This window comes from Arvicanthis niloticus, chromosome Y (genome assembly GCF_011762505.2).
Source record: "Arvicanthis niloticus isolate mArvNil1 chromosome Y, mArvNil1.pat.X, whole genome shotgun sequence".
NCBI classification, from domain to species: domain Eukaryota; kingdom Metazoa; phylum Chordata; class Mammalia; order Rodentia; family Muridae; genus Arvicanthis; species Arvicanthis niloticus.
Genome location: NC_133431.1, coordinates 10525761 through 10539453, shown reverse-complemented (window position 1 = coordinate 10539453; position 13693 = coordinate 10525761). Strand labels below are relative to the sequence as shown.

General features: G+C 39.3%; 1 protein-coding gene across 1 annotated transcript in view; it reads left to right on the top strand.

The window, feature by feature from the left end:
• Positions 1-13693, top strand: part of LOC143437298 (uncharacterized) — a 172113-nt gene that overhangs the window by 76792 nt on the left and 81628 nt on the right. Inside the window, exon 7 of the mRNA XM_076922106.1 lies at positions 7486-8339. Within this exon, the coding sequence (XP_076778221.1) occupies positions 7486-8339 (854 nt within the window). The remainder of the gene's footprint in view (positions 1-7485; positions 8340-13693) is intronic.

Here is a 13693-nt window from a genome sequence, read left to right as displayed (position 1 = left end):
CAGTTGGCCTACATTCTTGGCTCAGCTCTAGGGGGTCATAACAACTTTTCATACCCTTTTTAAATTTTTATATCTTTCAATTATCATCTGGTTATCGTTTTCATGTGGACATAAGGGTCACCAGTATGTGTGAAACTGACCATCGATGGACTGTGATTACTATTCTGGGCTTTCATTTTAAAACCTAAAATAAAATACTTAAGTATAGGTGCGGTGGTACACACCTTAAATCCCAAAAGATGAGCATCAAGCAGATCTCTGATTCAGGTTTTCCTGGTACAGAACAAGTTTTAGGTAATGAAAAGCTTAGGTACAGGCAAAGTGTTACACGGGTATTACCCAGCATTCAGGAGACAGAGCCATGCAGATCTGAGTTCAAAGTTAATCTATAGAGCAAGTTCAAAGACAGCCAAGCTTAGGCAGTGAAGTTGTTGAAAAATAGGAAGCTTGTGATGATGTAATAGAAGAGGCCATGTTCCAGCCTCAGCAGGCAGAGGAACTCAGCAGCTTTGTTCATGTGGCTCTGATTTAGATGGAAGAATAGAAGGGACAACTGAGACAATTGATGCTGGTTGGCTGTAGTTAGAAAATTAGTGGTGATGAAGAAGAAACGAGCACCACTGAGGTGAAATCTTCTGGTAAGTGTTTTCTGAGAGGACAAAGAAGCTGTGTTCCAGAGATAGCCAAGGTTTTCCCGCAGTCGATCATGTATGAGAATTACCCAGGTGGTATTGGTTTTTAAGCATAAATGAATCTCATGCAGAGCAGCTAAGGGCTTGGCTCCATGAAGGGAATGTATAAGAGGAACACAGTGAATCCTAGTCACAGGGGAAGAACCCAGCATATTGAAGATGTCAGTCCCATGGGATGAGCAGAGAGAACAGCAGAAGCAGTAAAGTGGAGTCAAGCAGAACCTAGAGTGGAATAGATGGAAGAGCTGGAGAGAGACCCAATCTCTTTTGAGGAGTGCAGTTGATCATGTGTGGATCCCAGATACTGGAACAAGAAGCTGTAATATTGAAGTTACCTTTGAAACCCTAATATTTTGAAATTCCAGAGCTGTGGGGTACCTGCTCAGAAAAACAGTTCCAGAGAGTGCAGTAACAGATAGTGAGGCAGGTCTTTGGACAAACTACCTTTTTGACTGCCATGCATGGCTTGTGCTTGAACAGGAGCATCTTTCAATAATTAGGACCTCAGGCACAAAGATGAGTTTGTAAAGCACAATCAGTTTTTTTTTTTTTTTTAGAGAGTGCACAAAGTCCATTTGAACAAACATCCTATGACAAACCTCCCTTGTCAACAGCCAGTCAATGTACAACTGAAGGGTATAGATAACTAATATACCTTACAGTGAAAAAGTTAGCCTACCCATCATGGTTGTCAGATGATTTTGCCCCTTTGATTGGTTCCTGCAGATTATGCCAGTCATGTAATTTTTAAAATATTAAGCTGCTGACCTTTATGTTAATGTCCCAATTTTACTGTAACTGCAATAAATACCCAGCACGCCTGGACCTGGTCGGTCAGTTTTGATCTCATGTGAGGCTGACTGGCAAGCATCCTTATTACAGAGCTCATAATAAAGACCTCCATGTGTTTGCATTGCAATGGGCTCTTTGTTGGTTGTTGGGGTCTCTGTGACTTGGACATAACATCTTAGTGCATTGACTAGAACCACAAGACACCCAGGACTCCCAACTTAAGGAATGAAAGGCCGGTTTTTAATATCCACCAGTGTTTCTGTGTCAGTGGCTTGTCTGCTAGATATGAGTCTGTGTGCCTTGGTTTTCAGGTTTTTCTTGAGTATATGTGGAGGGAGATGACTAAATTGAACCTGGAACCCTGCTACAGTGAATACGCTGGAGAGCCGCAGCCCCAAAGTGCTTCGAAGATGTTCCAGAGCCTGGTATAGTGGACGTTGATCCTCTGGTCTTAATTTCTGGGAAGGTTAGAGCAGACTTGAAGCCCTGCTACAGGGCTCACAGCTGCCATCACGTCTTCATTTTCTCCTCTGTCCAAGTGGAGAAATGTGCTGGGTAGCCTCTACTGCCCCCCTTGTGGCTGTCTGTTATATGTGTTGCAATTTGTTATTCTCTGACTGAGGAAATTAGACAGACTCCACCCTAGTCAATTTAGTTTCTAGCCACACACCTTGGGTTAAATCCTTAACAACAGGACCTAGACCCATTGACTAGTCCATGACAGAGAGCTCTTTGAGAGAGCATCCAGAGCAAAATCAGGCTCTGCCTACCTTATTTTAAAGGGTAGAAAGACAAAGACCTCATTTTTCACCTCCTGAACTACCCTCTGCCCAGTTCATATGTGACTATAGTTTTGAACTTGGAGCTGTCATAAGATGGAAGGTCGTTCTCCATCAAGTCTCACAAAATTAGCATATCTTCCTTGGACAAGAGGTCTTGTCTTGTTGGTGGCCATTTCCAGTTGTGTGGGACAATCTGCTTTTCTGTCCACCTTCCAGCTGTTTTAGCCACCTCTTTGGTAGCACTGGCCTGGGAACCCAGGGTTAAAGAAACTCACCCCAGGTCAGCACATCCTCTGAGCCCCCCATTCCAGTGCTCTGAGCCAGGTGCCCTTCCTATTTTGTCCTTGCTCAGCCACAACTCCAACTCCTTCTTATGGTGGCTGGGCTCTTGTAATTGATATGGTTATCTCATTCATTTTCAGTTGTTATAACTTCCTCATTTATTATTGTGTCTGTGTCATAGTTGTCTTAAATTTACAACATTTCATAGGTACAGTCATCTGAAGGTGCCTCAGTCGAAGGCGTGCTCTCATCTGAATGGCTGGTTTCTATGTCTGTGATCGACACTGTTGATGATTGATTAGGAAGGCTCTTCCACTGAGGCTGACAATATCCCTAAGCAAGTAGGCCAGTGCTGGATGAGAGAGCAGGCTGAGCATGAGACAGTGACCAAGCAAGAGAACAAGCCAGGAGACAGTGTTTGTCCATGCTTTTTGCCTTCAGTTTCTAATCTAAGCTCCCAAATGATGGACTGTGATCTGACAGAACCATATACAACAACCACTTATTACCTGAGATGCTTTTGCTTAGATGATTCAATCACAGCAGCAGAGTAGCAAGTTATAATAGCAACAACAACAAAATGGTATCAAAGGGTTATTTTGCTGTTGTACGGAATCTATGTTGTAGATTGTATTCTTGTGGACAGGTCAAATTTTGGGTAGAAAGGTATTTTTATAGGTTGGTGTCTCTAACTCTCCACCGGGGGTCCTGCCTGACCGCATCCATATCTAACTGCATCCATATCTAACTGCTATGCATCTCAGCTAAGACAACCACATAGATTCCTTGGTGCCCTCCAATTTGTGGTCTCTGACACATCCTAAATGTATCCCCTCCTCCCAGCCAGCTGCAGATATTGATTAATTTTTTTTCCTCTGGCCTCTCTTGTCTCTCACCACACCTGTTGCTGGTTCTCCCCCATTCCCCTTTCTTATCTGCTCTAACATCCAGTTCTCACTCTTTCATCTGTTTTCTTTTATTGCTTTATTCCCCATTTTGAGTGTGATTCAACCATGTTCATTTGGGTCTTTTTGCTTCTATAGCTTCTTTGGGTCTATGAAGTATAGTGTGGGTTTCCTCTTTGTGGTTATTATACATTTGTAGGTGAGTACATACATGCATGTGCTATTAGGTCTGGGTTACCTAACTCTGAATGATAGGTTCTAGCTGTATCCATACGCCTGCAAAATTCAAGATGTCCTTGTATTTAACAGCTAAATAGTTTTTCCTTTTGTAAATTAACCACATTTTCTATATTCATATTTTGGTTGAGGGGCATCTGGATTCTTTCCAGTTTCAAGTTCTTATAAATACAATGGCTATGAACTTAGTAGAGTCCCTACTCTAGGTCACCTGCCTTCAAAGAGTCCCTCCAATATCGCCTATTTGTCCCTTGAGAGGGTGTGGGCACCTGGCTACCCATGATGGTGCATCAGGTCTCTATTGGTTTAGGTGCATCCTCTCCACTGAGGCCAGACGTGGCAGCCCAGTTAAAGGAACAGATTCCAATGACAGACAGCAGCTTTAGGGACACCTACTGCTACAGTAGTTGGAGGACCATCATGAAGACTGAGCTGCACATCTGCTAATTATGGACCATGGTCTTTTTTCCAGTCTCTGTATGTTATTGTTTTTGACTCAGTCTCTGAATGTCCCCAAGGATCAAGGTTAGTTGTGCCTGTTGGTCTTCCTGTGGAGTTCCTATCCTCTTCAGAACCTTAAATCCTCTCCCCCAACTCTTCCATCAGAGTTATCAAGTTCTATGTAATTTTTGACTGTGGATCTCCTCTTCTACTTCAGTCAGCTGCTGGGTAGAGCCTCTCAATGGATAATTATGCAAGACTCCTGTGTGGGAGCATCATAGAGTATCCTTAATAATGTCATGGATTCAAGCTTGTCTATAATGTGTGTCTCCAATTGAAAGAGTTTTCATTGTCTATTCCTTCAGTCTCTTCTCCAGCTTTATCTCTGCATTTCTTTTACACAGGATAAATTTTGTTCTGGGTGTCTCCAGTGTTGTGGTTGAATCTGATCCTTCAGCTTTCTTCTCAGGCTCTCATACATTCCCCATTTGGACTCTGTCCCTCAATCACATAAGATACTGTGCACACATTTCCTGTTCAATGCTATGCTATTTTACAAACCCGGTGGTTTTATATTTTTAACTTTATTCATTCTGTTTTTGTTTTTCTAGACCAAACTTTTCTGTGAAGCCCTTTCTGTCCTGATTGTAGATATAGAAACCACATAAGCCCCCTGACATGCTTTTGTTCAATAAGCACATGCTTTTGTGCTGCTCTTCATCCACATCTTTCATTTTGAAATTCAGACTAATATGTAGATTATATTCTATTTCTCTGGATGGCTTATGCTCCTGTCATCAATATTTTCTGATGTTTCAGATTCATTGAATTGCAGGTGTATGATGTTCTGCCTAACTGTTGTGTGTATCATGAAATTTTTGAATAAATGAGTGTATTATGGCTTGGTGCATGAATATGAATATCATGTGGGCCTCATCTTTACTGTTGTCAGAAGATGGCCTCAGAACTCCTAATCTTGAGGAAATGGACAGGTCTTGGTCCACATGTGTATGCTAGAAATTGACCATTATTATGTGGAAGACCAGCAAGAGCTTCCATCTCCTGAGCTATATCTTCTGAGCTACATTCTTTATTTCTGATCAATATATGCATTACTAATATTTTCATCTGTCTATTTTTAACTGTTTAAACATGAATTCCCTTCTAGTAAAATTTAATTAATGTTGCTGTTTAAACTGGTTCACTTCATCTTTATGCAAGATGAATACAGAACTGCAGTGAATGTATAATTCTTTGCAGGAACTTCAGTAAAGAACTGTAAGTTCATTCTATCATTTTTGTTTCCTGCTTTATTTTTGTAGAAGAGTGAGGTTCTTAACATGTAAGATTTGCTGTCCTGAAAGTCAATGGATAGACCATGCTGGCATCCAGCTCAATGACATACACCTGCCTGTACCTTTGTGATTAAAGACATGAGCAAATACATGCAGCTTGCCCATCACTTTTGTAGTTAGTAATTGTTCATACAGTTTTACAGATGTGTGCTCAGTACATTTGATCTGTTTCCCCCTGCATATCCCTCTCAATTGCCATTTGTGTTGCAAGGCTATTTCCTATTCAAAGGGTTGAGGAGTGACACAGGTGAACCCTGTGTCAAGGGTTCAAGTGTCAATATTTCAAGTTTCTTCTAAACTGACATAGTGATTATATAATAATTCATGTTTCAGCAAATAAGCAAATGAATTACGAGAATTATATGATTATATTGTCTAGGAAGCATACATGTACTTTGTAGTGATGTCAGTATTAGGCTTTGTGTTGGACACTTATATGTGCTATTTTAGGATGCAGTGACTTATGATGATGTGCATGTGAACTTCACTGCGGAAGAGTGGAATTTGCTGGATCCTTCCCAGAAGAATCTCTACAAAGATGTGATGCTTGAGACCTACTGGAACCTCACTGCTATAGGTAAGACTGAATTTTCTTTTGCTTCTCAAAATAAGGGAAAAAATATTTCTTGGTTACTGATGATCATCCCTTATTTCAATAGAGATCAAGTAGTATTGAGTTGAATAAATCAGGTTCTTTGATGTAAAAATTCAGAGTAACTTGAATTTTGCCTAATTCCAATACCGTATCTTTCATCTTCTGGTACCTTGGTTTCAGGCTATAATTTGGAAGTCCATCCTACTAAAGAACAACGTCAAACTTCTAGAAGTCATGAAAGGTAATTTTATTGTCTAAACTGATACAAATATGACTGTGAGAAAATTTTAATATGATCTGGAAGCTCTAAAGAAAAGCAAGTGTGTAAAATATCAGTCCTTTTATTGTAGCTATGATTATAATATTCTCCCAAAACTATGTACCTCAATGTCAGTTATGTGATTTGTGTTTGCAAGGCATTTCTGTAAGAAAGTAGAGAAGGAAACAATGCCTTAAGCGACTCCTTTATTTGATTTGTGTCTCCATTAGAGCTATGTTGTGTAACTACCAATCTGAATAGTCTCATAATATTTAGATGTTTCACATGGAATAGTGATAAACATGTATCCATAACCTTATAATAAGCAGATACTCCATGATAAAGTTGGTGACACTCATATTCTTATAGTGAAAATTTTAAGTTTATTGTTTTGTCAGTTTATGAGAGTCAAGAATGTTGTGGAGAAACATTAATCATGTCTACAATGAACAAAAAGTCAATGCATGTGAATTCCATGTGGAAACCTATCATTTGTTCTTCTTTTTTAATGGGTGTATTAATTGTCAGAATGGGTGAAACAATGTGAGCATAGGGATACTAAAAGGAAACAACCTCTTTCTATTTCAGAACAATGAGAAGATATGTAGTATTCTGCCTTTGGTAGACTTTCTGAATATGATAGGTGTTTGCAATTAATTGGTTTTCTGACTTTACTGGGAACATTTGCAAATTCATACTGCAGAAAATCATTATGGGTACTAGAATTTTGGCAATTCTTCTGTTCATCCTGTTTCACAGTGCTGTTGTGGTATGATGCTCACTACATGAAAAGTTAAGAATGCAATAAGAGTTTTAAAGCTCTTAGTTGTTCCATTTTATTCTGACCTGTGAATGCATCATGTAGAAATCTCATATAGAAAAAGGATGTTATAAATGTGAGTCATGTAGCAAATACTCTTACCATCACAGGTATTTTCAAGTACAACCGTGAACATCAAAGTGATAAAAGTATAAGATCTGAGTGTTCTTTATTATGAGACCAACTGTAAAATTGATTCATAATGATAAAATGATTGATCCGGCTAATAAATGTGGTAAAGCTTTCACATGTGCCCATTACTGTTGCAGGCATGAAAGAAGTCATACTGGAGAGAAACCTTATGAATGTAACCAATGTGGTAAAGCCTTTTCATATCATAGTAATCTCCAAAGACATAAAAGAACACATACTGGAGAGAAGCCTCATGAATGTAATCAATGTGATAAAGCCTTTTCATGTCACAGTAGTCTCCAAAGACATAAAAGAACACATACTGGAGAGAAACCTTATGAATGTGATCAATGTGGTAAAGCCTTTTCACAAAACAGTAGTCTCCAAAGTCATAAAAGTACACATCTTGGAGAGAAGCCTCATGAATGTAATCAATGTGGTAAAGCCTTTTCACGTCACAGTAATCTCCAATATCATAAAAGAACACATACTGGAGAGAAACCTTATGAATGTAATCAATGTGGTAAAGCCTTTTCACAGCACATTAGTCTCCAATATCATAAAAGAACACATACTGGAGAGAAACCTTATGACTGTAATCAATGTGGTAAAGCCTTTTCTCGTAACAGTCATCTCCAATATCATAAAAGAACACATACTGGAGAGAAACCTTATGGTTGTAATCAATGTGGTAAAGCCTTTTCATATCACAGTAATCTCCAATATCATAAAAGAACACATACTGGAGAGAAACCTTATGAATGTAATCAATGTGGTAAAGCCTTTTCACAACACAGTAGTCTCCAATATCATAAAAGAACACATACTGGAGAGAAACCTTATGAATGTAATCAATGTGGTAAAGCCTTTTCACGTCACAGTAATCTCCAAAGTCATAAAAGTACACATCTTGGAGAGAAGCCTCATGAATGTAATCAATGTGGTAAAGCCTTTTCATGTCACAGTAGTCTCCAATATCATAAAAGAACACATACTGGAGAGAAACCTTATGATTGTAATCAATGTGGTAAAGCCTTTTCACACACAGTAATCTCCAAAGACATAAAAGAACACATACTGGATAGAAACCTTATGAATGTAATCAATGTGGCAAAGCCTTTACAAGTTCCAGTTATCTCCCATATCATAAAAAAACCATACTAGAGAGAAACCTTATGAATGTAATCAGTATGGTAAAGGCTTTTCACAACTGGGTCATCTGCAATATCATAAAAAAAAACATACCAGAGAGAATTCTTAGATATGTAATCAATGTAGAAAAAATCATTTATAATTAAAAATTTTCCAAAGACATAAATGTTCACATACTGGAGAGAAACTGTGTGAATGTAATTAATATGGTAAAAGCCTTTTCAGAAAATTTTTTTCTCCAAAACCATAAAACAACCCATATTGGAAAGAAACCTATGAATGTAATCATTGTGGTAAAAGTGTTAAAATTTTTCAAAAACTTCTAGGATGCTGAGAGGAACCAAGAGTACAGGTCAGCTCATTCGTGAACTCTGTGTTTCAGAAATTTGGCTGACCACAAGATGGTTGAGTACGAATAGGCTGTTGAGAATAGCCTATATAGAATATTCTCCCTGACTGTTACTTAGACCCTGTCACAAACTGAATAATGGGCTGGGACTTTCCATAGGTGCTTTCCAATAACCCCCCTTGACTCCCCCTGGATTATGTTTTTTTCCTTGTGGTTTTGCCTTTAAATTCCCTGTGCCTCCAAAGCTCGGGGTCAAACCCCGTAGACCCTGCATGGGTTCCGTGTCTTGACCTCAGCATGCTGGTCAAAATATACCTCTTGCTGATTACATCGACTTCTGTGGCTTGTGAGTTATTGGGTGACCATGAATTCCTGAGGTTTGGGTGGGGGGAGTTCCTCCCTTTTGTGAGGACTTTATAGTGGTAAAAGTCTTTCCATAAAGATTTTTTCCAAAACATAAAAGAACAGGTATTGGACAGAACTAGGAATGTAATCTTTGAGCTAAAGCCTTTGCATGTCCCACTAATCTTGAAAACATAAAATATCCCGTATTGGAAGAAACCACATGAATGTGATCAACGTGGTAAAGACTTTTCACAACATTAGCATCTCCATTATTATAAAAGAACAGGTACAGGAGAGAAACCTCATGAATATAATCAGTGTTGTAAAGCATTTGCAAGTCACAGTCATCTGCAGTGACAGGAGAGATCACATACCAGAGAGAAACCTGCTTGAATATTCACAATGTGGTAAAGCCTTTGCATGTCAGAGTTCTTTACACACACACACACAAAGAAATCACACCGGAGAGAAGCTTCATTAATGTAATCACTGTGGAAAAACTGAGAATTCACTTTTATCTGAGACTACATAATAGAACACATTCAAGAGAGTGACTCAGTGTCATCATGGTGCTAAGCCCTTGCATGTCACAGGCATCACCTGATACATATTGTAGAGAAACTGCATGAATGCCATGAATGAGGTAAAGTCTTTGCATGACAATGTACTCTCCAAATTCTTCAAGTGACACACTTTTTAGAGAAACCTTATGAATATAACAGACATGGAGAAAACTGTGCCTATCACCGTAGTCTCCAAAGACATAAAAGACCACAAATTGGACAGAAATCTTGTGAATGTACTCAAGTTGGAAAGTCCTTTACATGCCACAGTATTCACTGAATACAAAAATCAACACATACTAGAGAGATACCTTCTGAGAGTAATGAATGGGGCAAACCATCTGCATGTCCTAATCATATTTCAATGCATGAAAGAATTTATGGTAGGAATAAACTGTGGTGATTTGAATATGCTTGTCCCTAAGAAGTGACAATGTTAGTATGTTTGGCCTTGTGGAAGTAGATATTACTGCTTTGAAGGAAGTGAACTCCTAGGGTGTTGGTCTTTGGAGCTCAGGCCAGTAAAAAACAGGCTCTCCTACCACCTGGCTGGAAGACAGTCTCTTCCTGGATGCCTTCTGATGAAAATGCAGAACTCTCAGCTCCTTCTCCAGCATCATGGCTGCCTGCATGCTGACATTCTTCCTGCTATCTTGGTAATGAACAAAACACTTGAATGTGTAAGACAGACCAAATTAAATATTTGCCTTTAAAACAGTTGCCTTGATCACAGTGTCTCTTCTTAGCAATGGAATTTCTATCTGAGACAGAAGTTCGTACCCTAGGCTTAAATATTCTTATTGGTAGGCCTGACCATGCTTTTGTTGGAAGCAATGTAGATTTTTAGACTTTGGGTTTGTACATGCATTGAGTGGAACTTCATGGACCATGCTAGTAGAACACATATGTAATAAGGGTGGTTTGAATTTTGTATATAATTTTTATAATGTTTTGATGAAGAGTGTTTCTGTGTTTTGCTCTCATCTGAAGGTAAAGAGGTTTATTTTGTTAATTGCATTGACAAAGGAAGTCTCAGGAAAGCCAAGCATAGCCTTTGGCCTGTGTTTACTCTCATGGTGCTTGTTTTGATCATGCTTAGTAATCTTAGGAAAAACATGAAATGTTAGCTTCAAAGAGAAAATGCCACCAGGAAGTTGAATGAAGCTAAATCCTTTGATCAAAGATACACAATGTTATTAAAGAAATGGTGATATTATGGCAAGATTCCATTCACCTAAACATATGAATGTGAAGTTGTATGGATGAGAACTGTATAATGTTAGGCATTATTATTAACTCGTTATTGTTTTTATGTCAACATAAGGAGATACAAATATGTGTCAAATTGACAATTGACAGATTGTGATTACTATACTGGGTTTTCAATTTAAAATCTTAAAGGATATAGGATAGACTTGGGTCCAGGCATGGTGGTACACAACTTAAATCCCAGGAGATGAACATCAAGCAGATCTCTGATTCAAGTCATCCTGGTACAGAACAAGTTTTAGGTAATAAAAAGCTCTGGTATGGTCAAAGTGTTACACACATATTACTCAACATTCAGGAGACAGAGCCATGCAGATCTGAGTTCAAGGTTCATCTACAGAGCATGTTCAAGGACAGCCGAGCTTAGGCAGTGAAGTTGTTGAAAAATAGAAAGCTGGTGATGAAGTAATAGAAGGGGCCATGTTTGGGCCACAGGAAGCAGAGGAACTCAGGAACTTTGTTCATGTGGCTCTGATTTTAGAGGAAAGAATAGAAGGGATGACTGAGACGATTGATGCTGGTTGGCTGTAGTTAGAAAATTAGTGAGGATGAATAAGAAACCAGCATCACTGAGGTGAAATCTTCTGGTGAGTGTTTTCTGAGAGGAGAAAGTTGAGTTCCAGAGGTAGCCAAGGTTGTCCCTTGTGGTGCAGCTTGACTTGGTCCTATGTAAAACTTACCCAGGTGGCACTGGTTTTAAGGCATGGATGTTTCATGCAGTGCAGCTAAGGCATGGCACCATGAAGGGAGCAGGAGAGGAACGCAGTCAAGACTGTCACAGAAGAACCCAATATATTGAATATGTCAGTCCCATGGGATGAGCAGAAAGAACAGCAGCAGCAGTTGAGTGGAGTCAAGCCAAACCAAGTGTACTATAGAGGGCAGAGCTGGAGAGAGACCCAGCTTCTTTTCAGGAGCACAGATGATCATCTGTGGATCCCAGATACTGGAACAAGAAGCTGTAATTTTGAAATTACTTTGGAGGCCCCAAGAGTTTTAGATTCCCAAGCTGTGGGATACCTTCTCAGGAAAACTACTTTCAGGAAATAAAATCAGCCAAAGAAAAAGATTGTGCTGCAGTGAGCAAGGCAGGAAGGAGTTGTGTTGGGAGCCATAATGGGACAAGCTAATAATGAGCAGATGATCATCCTGAAATGCTTGCTTCGGATTATTATATAATCTGCGACGAGTGTGCCCCATTAGCAAGGATGTGGTGGACGTGATTTTAGGAAAGATTCCTGCTATTAATATGTGTTTCCCTTTATCATTATTATTATTATACATATGCTACTATCACCAAGCAATAGCACTCCCCTTCGTAGCAGATCCATAAAGATGTACTGTCTTGTAGGGATGCTATATATACAAATAGATGACTTCTTAAGTCTTAATGATAATCCTATAAGAATTCCTAAAATTATATCAGTGATTATTAAGCTCTTTTATAATGAGACTGCTAGTAAGTCCCTCAGGCATAGTTGAAACTGCAAAGATAACTCTTCCAGTCTCCTGAGTGTTATCAGTTAATTGCCCCATGAGAGATAGTAACTGGACCTTCTCCTGCTTAGAGCACATTCCAAGAGGTCATAAAACAATTAGCCTAGGTTACTAGAGGGGATCCACAATTGATTATAGGTACCAGACAGAAGAGAAAATATTGCCTGGGTTTATCTATATAAAACTTCACTAATTTCTTAAGTTATAGTTTCAAACTTTCTGTGAACCTGTGGAGCTAGACAGGTGATGGATGTCTAGCTAGATAATTACTCCTAATGGATATTCATGTAAACATTCTGTGTTGTAAACTTCTCTTTCAATTTATGACTTGAAATTTGGTGTGAACTTGTGATGAACCTTGTAACATGTGACCATGTACTCTGAAAGATATATAAGTTCTGAGGACAAAGAGATGAGAGTTCAGTTAAATAGTCAGTTAGAGTGGTGAGTTAGACTAGTCAGTTAGTTAGAGCCCATCGCCTTTTCCTTTCCCTCTGCCTAGAATTTTTCTCCCTTAGGTTTTTTACTTTGTTAGAATCTTTTCTTCTCCTCCACTCAGGACCTTTCCACGTTTCCTCTCAGATAGCTTTTTACACTTAATAAACTCTATAGTAACTTTTCTAAGTGTCTTTTCTTCCTACAAGTTAGAGCCCAGCAGTTCCTGCTGAGATAGAACAAAGGCTATGTTGCCTAATCCTCTGCTGTTAGGCTACAGGTGTTAATCACCCTACCGTGCAGTCTTTTATCCCCAGAAGAAGTTTTTAGGATAGTGCAAGGCTATTTACTTAACTCCTTGCTGGTCTTAGGGCCAGGATGCTGACTGCAGGTCAGCTACAGTAGCATAGGGGCTGCCTCGAGAAGAACCTGACAGTGGGAGGAGGAGAAGAAAGAAGAAGCAGCTGCGTCTCTCTCTCCGCATCTCACCCCCAAGCCGGGGGGGGGGGGGGGAGGGGGTTGGAAGTGAAGTTGTTGAAAAATAGAAAGCTGGTGATGATGTAAGAGATGTGGCGATGTTTGGGCCCCAGAAGGCAGAGGAACTCAGCAGCTTTGTCCATGTGGCTCTGCTTTTAGAGAAAAGCAAAGAAGGGATGACTGAGACAATTGATGCTGGTTGTCTGTAGTTAAAAAATTATTAGAAATGAAGAAGAAACCAGCACCACTGAGGTGAAATCTTCTGTTGTTTTCAAAGAGGACAAAGAAGTGGTATTCCAGAGGTAGCCAAGGTT